This window comes from Aethalodelphis obliquidens, unplaced genomic scaffold (genome assembly GCF_003676395.1).
Source record: "Aethalodelphis obliquidens isolate GAN/ISIS:26980383/991018 unplaced genomic scaffold, ASM367639v1 scaffold7, whole genome shotgun sequence".
NCBI classification, from domain to species: domain Eukaryota; kingdom Metazoa; phylum Chordata; class Mammalia; order Artiodactyla; family Delphinidae; genus Aethalodelphis; species Aethalodelphis obliquidens.
Window position 1 is genome coordinate 2,298,028 of NW_020837951.1, and position 20,218 is coordinate 2,318,245.

At 58.4% G+C, this 20,218-nt stretch overlaps 1 protein-coding gene across 10 annotated transcripts in view; it reads right to left on the reverse strand.

Annotated features, from left to right (window-relative positions):
- VAV2 (vav guanine nucleotide exchange factor 2) overlaps positions 1-20,218 on the reverse strand; it is a 177,865-nt gene that overhangs the window by 31,778 nt on the left and 125,869 nt on the right. For all 10 annotated transcript variants that reach the window (XR_003432407.1, XM_027104325.1, XM_027104324.1 and 7 more), the window contains 4 exons: positions 12,938-13,040; positions 10,067-10,165; positions 7,937-8,005; positions 6,839-6,939 (listed from right to left, as the gene is read on the reverse strand). Coding sequence is in view for 9 of the 10 variants with exons in the window: in XM_027104325.1 (XP_026960126.1) it covers positions 6,839-6,939; positions 7,937-8,005; positions 10,067-10,165; positions 12,938-13,040 (372 nt within the window). In the remaining variant the exon portion in view is untranslated. The remainder of the gene's footprint in view (positions 1-6,838; positions 6,940-7,936; positions 8,006-10,066; positions 10,166-12,937; positions 13,041-20,218) is intronic.

Consider the following 20,218-nt stretch of genomic DNA (forward strand, 5'->3'; position numbering starts at 1 on the left):
CCCTGAGCTGACATTTCGAGGTGCGGGGACCCCGCGGGCCAGCCCTTGTTGCTGCCACATGGCACTGATGGTCTGTGCCTGAGTTCCAGCCACCGGCCTCTCAGGGCAGGGTGACGTCAGCCCCCGTCACCTGGGAGACGGGGGTGCTGGGAGGGGCCGGGGATCCAGGGAAGATGCGGGGTGCAGAGGGGGAGAAGGAGCTCCCTCTAACCCAGCCCCGTCTCCCCCGCTTCCGGCCTCCCCCGCGCCCACTGCCTGCCTGCCGTCCTGCTTCTCTCCTAACACCCTCTGCTTTGCTCCCCACCACGATCCTCCAGGGCCGACAGGCCAGAGCCCCCGGCACCGGGGCCCAGCGCTCTCAGGGCCTTGGGTTACTGGCCTGAAACCTCATCTTTCAAAATCTTGTCACCCGACTACCGAGCAGGCCCCTGGAGAAGGACCAGGCAGGTGACGTCGTTGGCTGCAAGTCACCACCTCTGGGAGCCACCAGGGCCAGGAGCTTCACGCACAGCGTCGCGACCCTTTAACCCACTTGTAGAGGTGGGGGTGGTGAGCCCCACTCTCCAGTGGGGAAACCAAGGCCTCAGTGAACTTGCTAAGAGTCACCAGCTAATAAAGGGCGACACCAGGAGGCCGGGCCCCGCACATGACGTTCCAGGGACGCCCTGCCAGACACAGGTTACGCTGTGTGTCAGCAAACGTCTGGAGGCCTCTCCCAGCCCAGCTCTGGGAAGCTCGGGTGAAGATGATGTCAGGCCCATTTCTCTGTCCTCCGCGGACGCTGCTGCACCCTGGGGTACCTGGCGAGGCGCTGCGGGTAGGCAGTCAAGGCCTGTTGCTGGCTTCACTTTGGAGGAGATGACACTGCATCCCGCTGGGTCTGTGGGACTCCCCAGGCTCTCCCTGCACGGCCCGAGGGACCCGCGGTGACCACACCTGGGCCGGGCATCCAGCACCCCGGCTCTGCCACGTGAGCCCCCGGGCAGGTCTCCCCTCCCTGGGGCCTTGGGGGTTTGGGACAGATGGCCGGGTCCAGAGTCCCAAATGTGACACACTGACCAGGAGTCACTCTGCATGAGAAACTGAGCCCTGGCTTCCACTTTAAGGAGTCTGCTATTCAATTCAGAATTTTCATAGAAAACTTGATTAAGAGGCTTCCCTGGTGGCGCAGTCGTTAAGAATCCGCCTGCCAATGCAGAGGACACGGGTTTGAGCTCTGGTCTGGGAAGATCCCACATGCCGCGGAACAACTAAGCCCGTGCGCCACAACTACTGAGTCTGCGCTCTAGAGCCCGCGAGCTACAACTACTGAGCCCGCCTGCCACAACTACTGAAGTCTGCGTGCCTAGAGCCTGTGCTCCACAACAAGAGAAGCCACTGCAATGAGAAGCCTGTGCACCACAGCAAAGAGTAGCCCCCGCTCGCCGCAACTAGAGAAAGCCTGCGCGCAGCAACGAAGACCCAATGCAGCCAAAAAGAAAGAAAGGGAGGGAGGGAGGGAGGAAGGAAGGAAGAGAAAGAAAGCCAGTTTCATGTACCAAAGTTTAAAAAAAACCCAGAAACTTGGAAGTAAGGCAACGCACACGCGGAAGACTTGATGGTTCATGGTCCCACCGGAGCGCCTGGGAACGCCAGCCACCCGAGGCCCCGGGGAAGGCGGTCTCCCCGACCCGGCCCGACGCACGCTGCGTGACCCTGTTCTGTACACGTGATTTCCGTCACGCTGGGGAAGCAACCCAAAGGTTCCAGCGCTCTTGCCACGGAGGGAATCGACCTGTTTGCATGTAACGTGGCCACCTCACTCCTAACTCCTGTCCCCGCTGACTCTGCGTGCCAGTGTCCCGGACTGTCAGCAGAGCGACCTTCGTCAACCTTCTGCTCTTTCACGGGGTGGTAGATGTTGGCCACCAGCTCCGCGCTAGGTTATTTATTTAACTGCTTGACCTTCCAACTCCGACCCCATAAAGGGAACCTGAATGCCTCTCACAGAAATACATCTGACGCCTTATTTCCTCACTGCGTCACTTCTGTCTCAGCCCACACAGCCGGGGACAGGACGGAGCACGTCCCAGGACACAGGTGATGCGCCCAGGTGTTCACCCGGGACAAGGAACAAGCTGAGACCACGCGTGGCCAAGGCCGCTCCCCTCTCCCGTCCCGAGCTGCCCCATCTGGGAAAGGAGCTCTGGACAGGGCGGGAGGCAAAGGGCTCTCCGGCTGGTGGTCCCAGGGCAGCCCTCCCGACAAGGCAGCCACGTGAACCCCTGCGGGGGCTTAGGGGGTACGAGAGGGTTGTCTCCGTGCAGGACCACCTGACCTCAGGCTTTGAGATGAAAGGCCCCCAGAGATCCTGGTTTCCGTGAATGGAAATCACAGCCAGAGGGCAGCGCCGTCCACCTAACCTAAGAGCAAGGAGAAGCTGCAGAGCGCCGAAGCCCTCCCCTGCCCAGAGCCTCTCTCTCCACACTCACGGAAATCCCACGGGGTCCTGGGACGGGGAACCTGCCTTTCTGAACGACGTTCCTCCTAACGGCACGTGCGCAAAGCCCCACAGACAGTCCCTCCTAAGAGCTCGTCCTCCCGCCTTACCACCGGGCCACCAGCTCCCCAGGCCCCATCCAGCCCGAACCGCGGACCCACAAGAAGTCAGGCTCCAGGCCCACCTTGGTCAGCCCCAGCGATAAATACAAAAGGTGTGACTTCAATGCAAACCCTGCCCGAGAGCCAGCTCCCTCCATGTGGGAGACGTCGTCTCCTTTAAGCCCACACGGCAAGGTTAACAGGAGCCCCCGCCTTGTCTGAGGATCGAGGCTGCATTAATGGGAGAATAAGCTCCAAAAAGAGGGAGGTGATCGCCCCCTGCCATTCTGCTGCTCATACCACACCCGGATGCCACCCATCCTTCATCAGGGACGAGCTGCCGGCATCTTGCCCCTTGAATTCCTCAATGGCTTCTCCTGCCCTCATTAAAAAAATGATGGGGCTTCCCTGGTGGCACAGTGGTTGAGAGTCCGCCTGCCGATGCAGGGGACACGGGTTCGTGCCCCGGTCCGGGAGGATCCCACGTGCCGCGGAGCGGCTGGGCCCGTGAGCCATGGCCGCTGAGCCTGCGCGTCCGGAGCCTGTGCTCCGCAACGGGAGAGGCCCCAGCAGTGAGAGGCCCACGTACCGCAAAAAAAAAACAAAAACAAAAAACAAACAAACTAAAAATGATGGGGCTTCCCTGGTGGCGCAGTGGTTGAGAGTCTGCCTGCCGATGCAGGGGACACGGGTTCGTGCCCCAGTCCGGGAGGATCCCACATGCCGCGGAGCGGCTGGGCCCGTGAGCCATGGCCGCTGAGCCTGCGCGTCCGGAGCCTGTGCTCCACAACGGGAGAGGCCACGGCAGTGAGAGGCCCGCGTACCGCAAAAAAAAAAAAAAAAAAATTTTGAATCCCTGTCTTCGCCCACCAGATCCTGCAGAACCTGTAACTGCTCCTTGGAGAACCTCCCCTTCGCCCCCTCGGTCCCGCTCCTCCGGCCTCTGCCGGTTCCCCAGTCAGAGCTCCTGGCTCTCCCGCAGCTTCTACTCCCCACGTGGCTTCAGGGCTGATCCCCTCTCCCCCAGGCCCTCAGGGGGCCCCAGCCTGTGCTCATCCTCCCCCCCTTCCCTGTGCTCTCAGGCACTATCACAGCCCACGGTAAGTCTCTTGTCCGTGGACTCGTCTCCCAGGGAGCGCGGAGCCTGCTTCGCTCACCATGATGTCCTTGGCCCAGAGCTCTGCAGCCGCACACAGCAGGCGGTCCATAAGTGCTTGCAGAACCGGTGAGCCGGCGACCATCAGGGCCTTCGGGGCTGACTCAGAAGTAAGAAGAGACGTGCCAGAAAAGGCGGACGCTGGGATGAACAGTGATTTGGCAAACGAGGTCTGGTGAAATGCAGCCAGCCCCTCCCCCAAAGGGAGGGAAAAGTGTCTGGACCCCCCGATGCCTCGCTGGGCGGGTGCCTGGACCCCCCGACGCCTCGCTGGGCGGTGACCATCTGCAGAGCTCTCGGTGCCAGGATGCATTCTGCTCACGGCGATTCTCCAAGGCGGAAACGTCCGTCATTCCCAGAGGAAAGGAGGCCTGGGGGCAGGCCAGCCCGAGGTTGTGTGTAGAGGATGGTGTGAGGTCTTATTCACAGGCAAACTGGACCACGGGGACAGGCCAGGCAGCAGAGCCCTTGCGCTGGGGACATGGAGGGTCCCAGGAGAGGACAGGTCATCCATCTGTACCTCAGCCACGCGGCCTAGAGCTGGGTTACTGGGCCTCAGTGCCCGTCCGACCCCAGCCAAGGCGCAGCACTAACGAGGTGCTGAGAAGTGTCTGCCGTGCCCGTCACCTGGGCGAGGGTCAGGTCTGACAGTCAGCTCAAGTCCAGCAGCGGGGCGCCATGGGCCCACCTAGCAGGGTGGCTTGCAGCCAGGTGAGAGGAAAACCTTGTTGGGGGCAGAGGGCGGGTTAGGGAGCCGGCCTGACCCCCAGACCTGATCCCCACCCCCTTGCCTGGGCCGGCCAGCATGCCCACACCTGCTGGTGCCTGGAGAAACCTCGTCTGCTCTCCTCTGGCTGCGTCTGCCACCTGTACTTGGGCACTGCCTGCTCCCTCATGGCTCCTGGGAGCCCCCCGACTCGTGGCCCCTCAGAAAGCAGGCTTGAGGACCCTTGCCCGTTCAGGAGGCCACGGCTCCTTGCCTGGAGCTACAGGGCACCTGGGGGAGGCACGTTCAGGCAATCCTAGGTGAAGGCGCCTGGGAATGCAGCTGCCTGTGCAGAGAGGGTTGTGAGCGGAGCTGCGAGTTACCTGACGGGCGATGCAGGGGACCCTCCTGCAGATGAGGGTCCCCACTGGCCCCTGTGGTGCCTTCTACAGCTCCCAGGATCCCTCATCAGACCCCAGGAATCGGTATTTTTTTTTTTTTTTGGCTGTGTTGGGTCTTTATTGCTGCGCGCGGGCTTTCTCTAGTTGCGGTGAGCGGGGGCTACTCTTCGTGCGGTGCACAGGCTTCTCATTGCAGTGGCTTCTCTTGTCGCGGAGCACGGGCTCTAGGTGCACGGGCTTCAGTAGTTGTGGCACGTGGGCTCAGGAGTTGTGGCACACAGGCTCCAGAGCGCAGGTTCAGTAGTTGTGGCACACGGGCTTAGTTGCTCCGCGGCATGTGGGATCTAGTTCCCAGACCAGGGCTTGAACCCGTGTCCCCTGCATTGGCAGGCGGATTCTTAACCACTGCGCCACCAGGGAAGCCCCAGGAATCGGTATTTTTAACAAGCTCCCAGGCAGAGGCACCACGAAGACAGAACCTTCAGGCTCCTTGTCCAAAGATTCTACGAGGGACAGAACGCCAGGCACCATCTGCTGATGCATATCTTGAGATTTCAGTGGCTAAAAGCCACCATCTCCCAGGACCCTGCAATGCTGGCATCCCGCGAGCCCTCCACGTCATCCGGCTTCGTCCTCGTCAGCATCCCGTCTTGAAGCACCAGTTGCCAAGGCGCAAGGGGAAGAAGCAGGGGCCCGGGCTCTCCGCTGGGATGGCAGAGCCATCCTGACAGCTGCCCCCTCACACCTAGTTGGAAGCTTCCAGAATCCCAACGCCCCCGCCAGGCTCCAGCAGGACATTCTAGAGAACAGAAGGCTGCCTCCGTACCCCCTCCATCAACTGGGGTGACCAACAGAGGCGCTTAAAGCCAGCATCAAATAGATTCACAGGGGCCGCGTAAGAGCGGTATAATTATTTTTAGAAGAAGGTCCCTGCGTTGATTCCTAACGAGCTGTCGCTCTCTCCCATTGACAGTGTTGATTCTGATCAGGGACCCCACTAACGGGCATGATTATCACAGGTGACTTTCTGGCGGGGTGGAGGCCGGCGCCCTCTCTGCGTCTAGACTCAGCCTAACCACCTGGGAGGGGCCTGGAGAAGAAGGGCCGCCTCGGATCCTGACAAGAGCATCTATACCCGCTCGGGCTCCACGGACACTTGCCCCGAAGCTGCGGAGACTCGCACAGGACCAGGGCACCACTGGAAGATCCAGGGCTCTGCGCTTCTCGGTCCCGGAACCACGTCTCCCCACGTTCAGGGCTGAAGCCAGTTTATGCCAAGACGGCCACGCAACCGTGTCCAGGGCTGCCGTCCGCACCCCCGCCCGGCTGCCCAGGTCCGGCCCCTACACCTGCCCGGTCACCGCAGCCTTCGCTGGGTGTGGACCAGCACGTCGGCAGCGCAGGCCTGGTCTCTGCTCACCCTCAGGGCACCAAGGGGCACAGACACCATCGTGGCCCCTGACCGACAGATAAAGAAGTCGGGCTGTGGTGTCGTGTAGAAGCAGCGGCATGGCCTCAGCCCTGGGGACCCAGCACCTGGGCTCTCAGCCATGGCTCCCTGCAGCCCCTGAAGCCCCTCACTCAGGCTGGCACAGGCGGGGGTGAGTGCAGTTGTAGAGGCAGGCGCCACAGGTCACCTCCCCCCAGGCACAGAACTCAGGGGCAGACTCTCCCGGTGCCCGATTCCCGTGGGGTCTGCAGCATGGCAGGGGCGTCGTGATGGCACGAGTGTCCTTCAGCCACCACGACCCCCAAGAATAGAGGCAGAGGGGGCGGCTGGAGCCCCCGAGAGGCCCCTCCCATGCAGGCTGTGACGGCAGGGAGGGCAGGCAGTTTTCTCAGTTTACAAGTGAGGACAGGGTGAGTGTGGGAGCACCGACGCCCGCCTCGGCACCACGCAGCGGTAACCTGGGTAAACTCACCCACCAGCTCCGCCCCGTCCCCACGATGGAAGCGGAGCGGCGCCCGGACGCCCCAGAGGCCCCGGCCACTCACCTTTCCTTGAAGTCCAGGAAGACCTTGGCCAGCGAGCTGCCCCCCGCCATCATGGACACGTCGATGGCCCTCAGGAAGCTGTGATGCACCTTAATTAGGTCCTGGGACAAAAAGCAACCACGCGTGAGCAGGCACAGCAGGCTGGGGGGCACGCGGGCTCCGTGGTCACGCTCCTTCCGGGCTGCCGTTCTGATGGAAGGACGTCCACGTGAGCGGCCGGGCGCCGGGCGTACTTCCACACGTACACACCGGCTGCCGTTCACTAGAAGGTGCCACAGCCGTCCAGAGTCTGCACAGCCTGTCCAGACACACGGTGCCCGGCCCCAGCCGGCATCGTCGGGACCCGCCCGCTGTACGCGGGAGTGCAGGGGCGCAGGCGCCCTGACGGGTGAAGTCTCTCCGCTGTGGAAGCGGGGCCTGGGGAAGTGTGTCCGCACTCCAGAGCAGAGGGGTGGCTGGCAGGCAGCACCGTCCCCCATCCAGGTTCCCAGTCCTGTGGCCACGTGTGCCACTGCTCACGGCAGGATGAGCTCTGGGCCGGGGGGCGCAGGGGCTGCGAAGCTCCGGGGTCTGCGTCAGCCTCACCCAGGAGGTGCCCAGCGCCCACCCCTCAAGCCGTCGGCACCCCAAGGAAGAGTAGGGCCAGTGCTCCCCGACGAAGCCCACCCACACACAGCTCTGGGCCCGGCTCTGCTGACCACATCGAGGTGAGCCGCCCCACGCGGGATGGCCCTCCGGTGTCCGTGTTCAGACACCGCAGAGCAGTGAGGGCGCTCTGTTTGCTCAGAGAGGGGGAGGGGACACACTTCCCTCCACTGACGACAAAACCTGGTGCTTCCTCCAGGGCGTGTGCGTCCCGGGCACACCCGCCAGCACAGTCTTGGGCAGGGAAGCTCCCAGAAACTGTCCTCTGTCTCCTAAAACCAAAGTCCCCGAGAAATGGGGGCCTGCTCACCGCCCCCTATCCATCAGCCACGAAACACCCTTTAGCCAGGATCAACCATCAAGCCCTGGGGACGGTCACGTGGGAGCCCGCCTGACGCCCGAGCAGGTTAGGACCTCCAGCCCACACACGGTGAGCCAGGGTGGGACCCTTACCTCCAGGTTGATGAAGATGGCCGCCATGTCCGCCGGGCTCAGCACGAGCCTCAGAGGGGTCACGTAGTTCTGGAAGAGAGAAGCCCGTCACCGCCTGAAGGATGCCCGTCACCGTCGAGGCCACAGTCGCCGGTCGGAGGGGCTCTAACGGCCTCAGAGAAAAACAGGCGACTGCAGGCAGCGCCCCCGTTCCCCCATCAAGGGTCCTGCGGGGCGGCCGCTCACCAGCACACGGGGGTGCTCCACGCTTACTGGAGAGGGGGAGACCTGCGCGGGAAGTGTGGGACCGGGTGGGGGTCAGGCCTGAGGACCCGCCAGGTGGGCAAAGCTCCACAGAGGGCCCCTTGCACGTGGCGCTGGACTTCCACCCTAAGGCCAGCCAGGGTGGGCTCTGCTGTTTGAGATATTTGAGCAAGTGGGGTCCTCCCGGGAGGCGAGAGGCGTCACCCAAGGGAGAGCCTGAGGAACGAGAAATGCCGTGATTCCCACCCGACACCGGTTCCTGAGCCTACACCCATGAGCGCACCCCCAAACCTGTCATCAAGAGGCCCGCTCCGGCCCCGCAAGCGCCACAGTGGCCGGGGTGCTTCTGCCCCCGGCCTCCTGGAGGCCCCTGCGGGGAACGACCAGCCACCCTCCCCTCTCCCTGCCCCTTCTCCCACAGGGTCCTGGTCCCCTGGCCCTCTCCTTGGCCGCTGTGTGCAGCAGGAGAGACCTGTCCAAACGAGCAAGCACTAGGGGCTGCTGCACGCACCCAAGCACTTCTCCCTGTGCCGTGGCGGCACCGGCCACTGTGTGACTCGGTCTCCTCACCTGACACGGGGATGGCAACACGGTTAGGGGAGGATTGCAAACACGATCGTCCCCGAGAACACTCAGCACATGCACACCCTGGCTGGGCACGCCCCCAGCTCAACCCCCGACGTGCGCTGCGCCCGCAGACGGGCAGCACCCGCCCCCAAAGCCCACACTGCAGGGGTGGAGACGGGCCACAGCGGCCCACCGGTTTTCTGCGACGAAACTCGGGCTGCGTGAAGCCTGCAGGGCCCTGGAAGGAGCTGACACGGGAGCTGGGACTCGAAGGAGTGGGCAGCTGGGACCATGTGTCTGCAGAAAAGCTGGTGGTCGGGGAGAAGCTAAAGGGCGGACACACAAGGGTTGTGTGGGGCGGGAGGAGGGAAAAGGTCAGAAGCCTGGGCCAGACCTGGGGCCAAGGGGCATCTCACGACCCCCGGCTGGAGGCTCCACAGTGCCCTAAACAGTGGGGACCTTCTCAGGCCACCCCCTTATGGCTACACTTGGCCTTACTCTGCAATGAAAGACCGGCCAGGAAGGGTCCGTCTCAAAAACCGTGTTGGTTCTTTCACGCCAGCGTGCACTGGCAGCTGGCAATGAGGATGCCCAAGTGACAGGGAAACGGCACTGCGCCAGTGACCACAGGAGGCCAGGGCGGATGGCAGGAGCAGGCCCGCCCGTGGTTCTCCAGGAGCTGGGCAGGCCGGCAGGGAGACAGCGCTGACCAGCCATTCAGGGGAGCACACAGGCCGCCACAGGAGCTCCAGAGACTCACGTCACTGGGCCCAACTGCGTCCCAGGTGCAGGATGCCCAGTGGGTGGTACTGCTGTTATCGCAGCTCACGGGGTGGGGAGGCTGAGTGCAGACAGCACCCCAGGGAGGAAGGACACATCAAGAGCTCACTCAGCGCCTGGCCTGGGGGAGAGTGTATACAGAAGGCGTCTAGCTCTGGGTGAGGATACACACATAAAGAGCCTAGCTCGGCGCATTCCGGAGCGGAAGCCATAACGACGCCCCGTCTAGGCTGGAAGGAGCCTGTGAAACAAGCCCAGGAACAGTCCAGGGTCCGAGCTGAGGCCAAAGGGTGGGAGGTGGGGCCAGGGCCAAGGGTGGCAGCTGACGAGGAAGCTGGGCTGAGTGGAGCCCACAGCCTGTGGGGGCAGAGGGCAGAGGGCAGAGGGCAGAGGAAAGGTGAGGGCGACCTCCTTTTTGGAGGGTGCAAAACCGAGAGGGCCCCTGAGCCCCGCCTCCGTCACCGCTGCCCGGAGTCCCTGCCCGGTGACAGCGGCTCCCAGGAGGCAGGGGTCCCGGGTGGACCCGGCGGCCACGCCCACCTTCTCGATGTCCTCCAGGGTCCGGTAGTACTTGGCTTCCGTCTCCTGGATCTCCAGCAGGCAGCAGCTTCTCTTGTCGTCCTCCGTCATGCCCATTTTCTAGAGGGGGCACAGGAGGTCAGCCAGGACCCCGCCATGCCCTCCACCTGCCGCCCGCCCGGGCTCGGCCATGGGGTCACTGAGCGTGAAGGGGGCCGCGTGGGAGACAAAAGGCCCTTCCCCTCCTTTCTGCAGGCGGGCAGCCTGAGGCACGGGGGAGGGGATGTGGTGTGACCCTGAGAACCGACGACAGCGCAGAGATGGGACAGAGGCTTCCGAATCTGTCTCCACCAGACTGGTCGCCCCCTCCAGCAGATACAGCGGGCGTCACATGCGTAAAGCGCCGGCTACGTGCACAGAGAGGGTCTGACCAGCTCCCTGAGAACACATGTCCACCCGCTGACCCACCTCCCAGCTTCAGCCTGCTACCGCCTCAGAGGAAGAAGCCAATTCCCCACAGGGCTGGACCTTCCAAATGTCCACTGCCTCGGACCAGGTTCCGAGCTAACAGCCCGTCGGCAGGGGTCACTGAGGACACGCCTCTGAGGCGGGGCCTGCCCACCTCTGGGGTGGGACTGACCAAGAGACTGTGGCCACAGGGGCCGGGGGAGAGGCAGCAGGTGGGCTGACTGTCGGAGGTTCTGTGGATGGTCCAGACACTCTCCTTAAGTCCTTTCAGTCCAAGCAAGCAAAGCTCCGGGGAAACAGTGCTGGGACGTGGGACGCGCCGTCTGGACTCATACCTGCCCTGACGTCATCCTCCCCCTCCTCCAGGAAATGCCCCAGGGCCCCGCGTGGGTTTGCCGGGGCCACAGTTCTCCAAAGTAACCTGCCAGGCGGGCACGTCACCCAGGCCCCCCAGGCCCCTTCCCAAAGCCCGAAGCCCCGCTCAGCCTGGGAATTCAGTGTTGAGGGTCCACAGTTCCCCTAAAACTGTGTGTAAGAATGTGGTGCCCAACAGCGTCTCCCTGGGGACAGGGTCCCGAGTTCCTCCCGGAAGTCAGAGGAAGATGGTGCTGGCAGAACTGGCCCCGGGCCTCCCCTCCACCTGCCACTTACCTGCATGTATCTAATCTGAAAGCGTGGAGAGACAAATAGGGCAAAGAACCAGTTAGCGGTGCTTACGCTCATTCAAGCCGAGCTTGGGGGAGTCAGGGAGCTCACCCCCATGAGCCAACGGCCCCAGAGGGCACGTCACACCCTCCGCCCGCCCGCATGGGAGCCTGGCGGGGCGGCGGGGACAGCACCAGGACCGAGCACATGGCAGCTTGCCCACGGCCGGGCTCTGAGAGTGGCACCTGCCATCTCCTGGCTGTAGCTTCCTTTAGAAACATCACTATTCCCAATACTTTCCACTTAGACCGTTCAGATAGCTCCAGACGTGACAGGAGAGGAAATAAAACCAGCTGTTGTATCTCAGAGGACCTGGCGGGTGGCAGGAGATGGACAGGACAGCTCGTGAGCCCAGCGCCGAGACTTGGGGCGCTACGCATCGCTGGGCAGGTGGGACGCTGGTTTGTCCCCAGGACACAGGCGGGCATCTCCCCCAGCCCCGCGGGTCCTGCAAACGCCCCGGGTCCTGTCATGTGCTTTCAGCACCAGGGACAGCAGCGGCCTCCGGGGAGCACCCACTCCAGGGCTTCTGCAAGCCAGGTGCAGACGGGGTCTCGTGGGAGCTTGTACAGCCAGGGGGCAGGGGATCCCCCCAAACACACAGGCCACTACACCCACATGCCTTCGCCTAACCCAAGGACACCCAGCTTCCAAAGGGCCTGGGGAGTCAGGCGGTGCCCATCTCACTCAGCCTGCTGGCGATGCGGGAGGCCAGCCAGCCTCTCAGGCCGGGGCAGCCAAGCAGAGCCCTCCGGCCCCCTGAGCCCACTTCCAGGAAGGTCCAGGAGCAGAGCTGCCTACCATTAGGCTGCCCGGGGCGGGGGCAGACCTGGGCTCACAGACCCACAGCTGACTCTCCAGAGTGAGATTCCTGGTAATTGTGGGGAGCGAAACCCACCTTCAGACCCTTGAGGGGCAAAATGAGAAACCCGTTCCTAGAAGCAGCATCTGGGGCTGTGAGCCACTGCCCGGCATCTTGGCACGTCTCCCGTCAGAGAGCGGGAAGGGCCTCTCTGAGAGGCCTCGTGGGGAGCTGTGTCCTACCCTTTTGTTTCTCCACCACCAGCTGGTGGCCCCCACACTGAGGGAAAAGACTGAAACCCGCTTTCAGAGAAATTTCCCCCATTTCTCTGGTGAGGGCAGATGGCATCAAAAGCCGCCACAGTGGGCAACTGGCATCGCGACCGCCCCCAGGAGTCTGGGGGTGCGAAAGGGCTGTGGTCCACGCCACCAGAGCCCCGTCTCCCGTCCTGGCCTGGCAGGAACCCTCCCGCCCCAGTACAGCAGCTGTGGGCAGCACACGGAGCTGCAGCAAACCAACATCCGAGACGCGATTAGCCGACGCCCGTCGGAAATAAACATCCTCGCGCAGGAAAGACGCAGGGCTGGCTCAGGGCAGAGGGAGGCAGGCTGCCTGAGACCAGCACCGCGTCACTATCTAAGGCTCCCTGCGCAGGAAGGACTCGGGGTCCTGCACGCCCTCCGGAGAAGACTTCCAGAGCAACACGTCCAGGGAGGCGGGGTGGCAGCGGTGTCACATCCCGGTCTCCCTAGAACATTTCATAGGAAAGAAGGGACCTGGCCGACCGGCGCAGGGGATGAACCCCATGGTGGCCAGGAAGGACCGGGTGCAGCTCCCCACCCCCACGCCCGTGGCTCAGACGGTGGGGTCTGCGCAGAGGCTTTAAAGGAGGGGCAGGGCGGGCAGCGGGGGCTCACCATGGGCTGCTGCACTTCCACCTTGATGATGTCCTCATAAATGTCGTCCCCTTCATCCTCGCACGGGACGCAGTCGTAGATGTCCTCCCCCACGTCATGCTCACTGCACAGGAGGGAAGCGGGGGAGAGGGGTGGGGGGCTGAAGCCACGTCCACGAGGGGGGCCCCCAGAGGGGAGAGGCAGTTGGGGCCACCATGAGGCCCTCCCTCTCGGCCTCAGTGTCCTGGTCCAAGGACAGGGCACCTGCTTCCCGTGGTTTCTGGTAGTTTAACCCAGGCAGCCTGGGAGTGCCTTGTGCTCTGCCTGCCGCCCTTCTGGAAGGTCCCACCATGACAAAGCGCACCTACGCCAGCCCTTTAGTAAAAGCAGGGACACACGCTGGGGCCCGGGGGTGAGATGCTGCCTTAACGGGAATCTTTGCATAGCTGACGGACAGGCATGCCCAGTTCTGGGGACCAAATGCCCTCTCCCTGGGCCCACGCCTGGGACCTGGAGCCCCGAGAGCTCTGGGCTCAGCCCAAGGTCTCCCCAGTCCCAGCAGTCGAAGTGTGAAGGTCAAAGTGCAGAGCTCACAGGCACGTGGACGTTTTCCCCACCAGTCAGCAAGGGAGCAGAGCAGAGGGGCGAGGAGTTTGTGATGCCCCTCCCAAAGGAGCAAGGAAGCTACCACTTAACTTACGATTCAATAAACCTTTGTTTTCAGCTCACGATCTTGCCAACAAGTTATCCCCTCTGACCTGCAAGCCTCCAGTCAAGGGACACCTCCTCCAAGAGGCCTTCTGGGATCCCCCGCCCAGTCTGCCATCCGGGACTCTCCGTCTGGAGCTCTTGTACCAAGGGCATCCCTCTCACTGCATCTCCAATTATTTTATAAGTGCCTGTGGATAAGCCCGTCTCTTCCCCAGACGAAACCCAACTTCTTCCTCCCTTCTGATCCCCACTCCGGATACAAAATAGGTGCTCAGCAAATATTTCACTGAATGAGGCAACCGCAAGTGAGCCAACCCGACTTGTCCCTCACCTCCCACAGGCCCCCAGCCCCCAGGGGTCACTCTGGCCTGGGGATCGGGGACAGGAGTCACCCTGGGCCCAGGGCAGCCAGCTCTTCAGCCTGCCGTGGGGTCCGACCTCGGGGCAGGCTGTGCTCAGAGGCCAGCTCCCCCGGGAGGCCCACGCCAGCCCCGAGTGCCTCTCTGTGTGAGGACACATCTCACGGCCTGGCTCAAAGGAGGCCTGGCAAAGTTCTCTTCCGAAAGGCGTCAGCATGAGGTGGACCACTTCCCCTCCCCAACGCACAGAGTCCGGGGGCGGGGGAGGAGGGAGGCGAGAGCAGAAACGATTACCCAGCGGCTCTTACGAGTGGGTTTCTGGCCCGTCCCAAACCTAGCTTTTGAATATTAGCTGTCATTCTAGAGGCTGGGGAGGGGGAGACAGGTCACCACAAGCCTACTGGAGAGAACGTGTCGTATTCAAGGAAGGTCGCAGCAGCCAGTCTCCCCAGCGCCCTGGACACCTCCCCCGTGGGGCTGAGCTGCAACGGGACAGTGGGTAGATGCATCAGACTTCCCTCTGTGGGGGGCGATTCCAGGCACGGGGGTGAGCCAGTGTCTACCTTGATGAGACCCCCGCAGGGAGCTGAGGAGCAAGGGCAGGAGAGGAAGCTGCTGCTTTGGGGGTGCGTCACTTGCTGTTTTACCAACACCACCCCAGGAAGCAAAAGTTGGCCTGAGGACAAAGCCACATACACGGGGCTCGGCCAGCTAACGGGCCCCCCGTAACTGTGACGTCACCCACCCCCCGACGAGCCCGTCCACAGGCATGCCAACGCACGCACGTGTGGGCACTTGGAAAACACGTATGCTTTTCAACTTAACACACCCTTGGAGATGGAGAGCACTGAGGCCCTTTCACAGATTAGAAAACCACACACCGAGGCTCCACAGCGGCTACAGGGAGCTGCGGGGTGATCCCGGCCCCAGCTCGTCCTTTCTCCCCTCTCCTGCCCGCCCTCCACCGCGAGACGAGTGTGTGGATGTCGGCAGTGCCAAGAACTGGGGTGGGAATCAGCACCCAGATGGTGACGGGGCTCCCAGCTCCTGTCAGAACCAATGAGAAGGCGGAGAGGGGGTTCTGTCCCCCAAGGTGGGCCTTGGGAACGGTCACTCGTGTTGACACAAATCACCCCCGCCTCTCCAGAGGCTGCCCCCAAAGGAAACCGTTCCCGCAGCCCTGCCCACCAGATTGCCGGGGGTCCAGGCAGGTACCTGCAGGGTTCCTTCCGAAGGATGCCAGACACCCTGGATTTCTGTCGTGCAGCCAACCGAGGCTGGTGACAAAGGCACTGTCGCGAATTCTGACAGCGTGGAACAGAGGGGAGACACGGAGGCCCCCGGGCTGCTCAGTGAGACACCTCAAAGGCAGATCAGCCCGCCCGTACCGTCCGAAGACAGTCATCAGCTTTGCTCTGATGGGCCGCTGGAAGGAAGTGGGCTGGATGGGGGGACCTTGACAGTCAAATATTCTACGAACCGATGAAATGAATAAAATGACTGAACGTCAGCCTGGAAAGGGTCCTCGAGACCATCAGGTGCAGGGACAGCAATCTGCCAGCCCAGGAGCCCCCTTTCTCATCCCACCTTTGGGGGAACGTCCTGACTGACCCCAGGACTCTATCCCATCCAGCTCAGAATGTTTTTCGGCAAAGACCCCCATGCAGCCCCCACCATCGGTCAACCGGAATCAGGGCTCGAGATGCAACGGAGCCCAAAGTTCTCTGTCGTGCGGATGGGGAAGCCGGGGTGCACGGGCGGGGAACTGGCCACGTGGTCTTTCGGAAGCCGCGTTCCTGCTCTGCTATCTCCTGGTTGGTGGACCGGTCAGAATGCTTTCATTGGCTGAGGACCTGATGGCGTGGGCACTGAGGGCTCTTCAGAGAAATAGAGCCGGAGATCTGTCGATCTTAGGGTGATGCAGGTGCCCGCCCCATTAGGACCCCAAGCAAGAGCTGTGCTTGACGGAGAGGACAGTGAAGGCTGGAGAGGTCAGAAGCTTCCCAGACAGGTGGGACTTGAAAGACGCTTGGACACCAGTGTTGACCGTGGGGTCCTATGGAAGGTGCCGAGGGGCAGAGTCCCTCCTCTGCCACCCTCTTCACTGGCACCATCCGCAGATCTGGGCATGCACCGACGTCTACACGCACCTATTGTGTCTACAGAGCACCTACTGCATTTCGAGCGTGGGGCGGAATGCCGTAACACAGGCTTCTCATTTGGGGGATAGGATTTATGTAGATCGAGATGTACCCTGAGCTCCACCATTTTGACAAGGGGACGCCCCTGTGTAATTCACACCCCGTGACATCACAGAGCATCCTCTTCTCCCCTGAAAGTCCCTCTCCTCCCTGATCGACCCCTCCTCCTCCCCTAGTAACCCGCCTCTGACTGTTCCTCACCAGAGATTCCCTTCGTCTGTTCTAGAACGTCGCATCAACTGCGTCGTCTGTTACATTCACGTCTGTGTCTGGCTTCCCCTCCTCGACATCATGCCCCTGAGATCCAGGCTGTTGCCTCCATCAGCAATTCATTCCTTTTTATTGCTGAGTCCTAATCCCACAATTTGACATCCATTCTCCTTTTGATGAACATTTGGGTTGCTTCCAAGTTCTGGTTATTGTAAATAAAAGCTGCTATGAGCATTTGCCTTTTTTTTTTTTTTTTTTTTTGTGGGCATGTGCTCTCATTTCCTTTGGAAATGAAATTCCATGAGGAGTGGAATTGTTGGATCAAAGGGGAGGTGTGTGTGTTTATCTTCATCAGTAACTGCCAAGCACTTTTCCAAAGTGGCTGCAGCGTTTAGTCCACCACCAGCAGTGTACACGAGTTACAGTTGTTGCGGTTCTCTCCAGCTCTGGCGGGTTCCAGCCTTTTTAATTTTAGCCACTAGAGCAGGTATGTAGTGAGAATTGCGGTTTTATTTTGCATTCCTGCAAAGATCAATGATGTTCACATTTTTTCTGTGTACTTATGGACGTTTGTGTATCTTCCTATGAGAAAGGCTTGCTCAAGACTTTTGTCCATTTCTAAAAATTGGTTGCCTTATTCTTGTTGAATTCTAGCAGTTCTTTATTTACGATGGATACAAGTCTTTTGTCAGATATGTTTTTTGAACTTTTTTTTCTCAGTCTCTGGCATGGCTGCTCGTTTTCTTAATGGTGCCTTTTGATAAACATTCATTTTTCATTTTAATGAACGTTAATTTATTGACTTTTTCTTCTATGGTGTCCTGACTCTATCCTGTGTTGCACCTACAAAATCTTTGTGCCTTGTGTAAGAAATCTCTGCTTTCTTCCAGGTTGCAAGGTCTTTCTCCTGTATCTTCTTCTAAGACCTATATGGTTTCAGTGTTTTTGTTTAGGTCTCTAATCCATCTCAAATGGATTTTTGTATATGGTGTGAGGTAGGGATCGAAGTTCATTTACTCATCCCCACGTGGATATCCAGATGTTTCAGAACAATTTGTTGAAAACTTTCTTTTCTCCATTGGGTTGCTTGGATCTCTTTGACAAAAACCAATTGACTATACATGTGTGGGTCTGTTCTAGAATGCTCTATTCTAGCCCATCAATACATTCAGCTATCTTTATGCCAATACCACTCTGTCTCGATTAATTTATTTTATAGAAAGTATAAAACTAAATAGAGAGTTTTATAGAAATCAGGCAGTGTAAATCCTCTAGCTTTGTTCTTTTATAGGACTGTTTAGACTATCCTAAAGTCCTTTGTATTTCCACATCAACTTTATAATCACCTTGTCAATTAAAAAGAAAAGTCTGTTGGAATTATAATAGGAACTGTAGTGACTACAGTTTAATCTGGGGGAAAACTGACATCTTAACAATATCATCTTCCAACCCACAAACATAGTATACACTTTCATTTATTTAGATCTTTAGGTCTCAGCAACATTTTGTAGTTTTATCATAGAGGTTTTAGAATTTAGGAAGCTTGGGACTACTGTTTTTTTCAATTTTTTTTTTTCCTGCCTTATTCTCTCTTTCTTCTCCTTCTGGGATTCCAATTATACCTGTTAGACCACTTGATATTGTCCCACATGTCTGAGGCTCTGTTCATATTTTTCAACCTCCTTTTCTCTCTGTAATTAAGAGTGTATAACTTCCATCGAACTACTGAATATTTTCAAGTTCAATGACTCCTTCCTCCGCCATCTGCAGTCTTCTATTAAACTGATCCAGTGACCGTTCATTTATCATGCTTTTTGGTTCTAAAATTTCCATTTGGCCCTTTTCTATAGTTTCTTGTTTCTCTACTGAGGCTCCTCATCTGTTCATTGATTTGGTGCATGTTTTCCTCGAAGCCCATATTTATAAAAGCTGCTAACTGTGACTTCTAAGTCATCTCAAGGTTGGTTCCCCTCGATACTGTTTTTTTCTTGAGTATGATTCACTTGTTCCTGTGTCTTTGTAAACTTGATGATTTTTTTTCATTGGACGCTGGGCGTTATGAATGATTCATTACAGAGATTCAGATCCTACTATTTCTTCTGGAGAGTAATACTTGTTCTGACAGTTACCTTGGTTGGTTGTACTTAAACTTCAAACTCTACCTTCCCTGCAGTGGGCAGCAGCTGAAATGGCTGCTAAATCCAGTTTCCAGCTGCGACACTTTTTGCTGGAAACCTTAGGGACTCTCCTGTGTGTGTGAGGTTTAGTGGTCAACCCAATATTTAGGTGGATTCTATGAGCAGATGTGAGCCTGTGGGTCCCTCCCTGCCAGCATTCCCTGCCTAACTTTCTGCCTGTTCTGCCACCCCCAATTCCTTTCCTCTGGCACCTCAAGCCAGTGGATTGGGGATGCCCTCATACAAAAAGACTACAAGCGCTCGATCCCATCCACAGTGAGCAGCTCTTGAAGAAACAGTGGGTTCCTCCGGGTAACAGTAAGATGATACCGTCCCCCCCTCCCCCCCCGTACTCACAGAAGGAACAGGACTGAGACACCAGCAATACAGCCCCAACACACGTCCACCACCATGATCTCAGCTGCTCTTCTATCTCAAAATCAATAAAGACAAGAACAGCCATTCACGCAGGATCAATTTTCACCACATTCACCTCTTCTAATTGACACAGGGCACTGAGGTTAAAAATAGGCAGAGCCAGAAACACCAGAGAGAGAGAGAGCTGTGCTCTGGCATCTGAACTTGGGACAGAAGAATCTCAAAAATGCAGACCCAATCACTGCTCTCCATTCTGCAAAATGTCTGTTATCCAGAGCCTGTTGAAAACTTGTGGGGGAGGGAGGGGTACATCGGGAGTTTGGGATAAACAGATACACACTACTATATATAAAATAGATAACCAACTAGGACCTACTGTACGGCACAGGGAACGATACTCAATCTTGTAATAACCTATAAGGGAAAAGAATCTGAAAGATAGATATAGATGTATGTATAACTGAATCACTCTGCTATACACCTGAAAGTAACACAACATTGTCAATCAACTATACTTCAATTAAAAAAACAAAACAAAACACCTTGAGTACTGAATGGTCAGCTTCCTGCCTGTAATGTCCTCACTTTACTGCTGTCTGCAGGGCCTCATTATAGAGCCATGAGGGCACTCATAATCCTACTGTCTACATTTACGATTCTTTTTAATTGTGAAAATACTCCCCAACCATTATTTAATTCAGGTCAGTGAACACTAAGAAATGCAGGTTCATGTATATTACACAAAATCATAAAACAGTAGCATTAAAATTTCATGTTGTGCATGTTCCCCATTATGGGAGAAGGGGAAATAAAAGAAAAAGCAAAGAAGCGGGGTTTTTAAAAAAATGAAAACAAAGTCATAAAAGTAAAGTTACACATATTTGTTCAACTCAGCAATTAAGATGAAAAGACCATCAGATTTGATTGGCTTCATCGATACTTATCCTAAGACCAATTCTGTGCCGGTAGGTAACTTGTGGAATCTGGGGGGACACAGAGATGACAGAGGCACCAACGGACTCTGTCCCATGGACCTCACAGTCCAGATGGGGAGGCAGACAGGGCAGCAGTTACGGCTGAGACGCAGACCCTTCTGAACTGGGGGAGTGTCATCTGTGTGGGGTGACAGGCTCTGGTTCCCAGCAGCTCGTCCCTTTGGCGAACATCACATGGAAGTTCCACTGTTACCCAAACTCTTAGCTAAGGCATCGCCTCCAAGCGTGAGTCTCCTGAACAGGGCAGGGGATACACTACAGGTTTAGCATC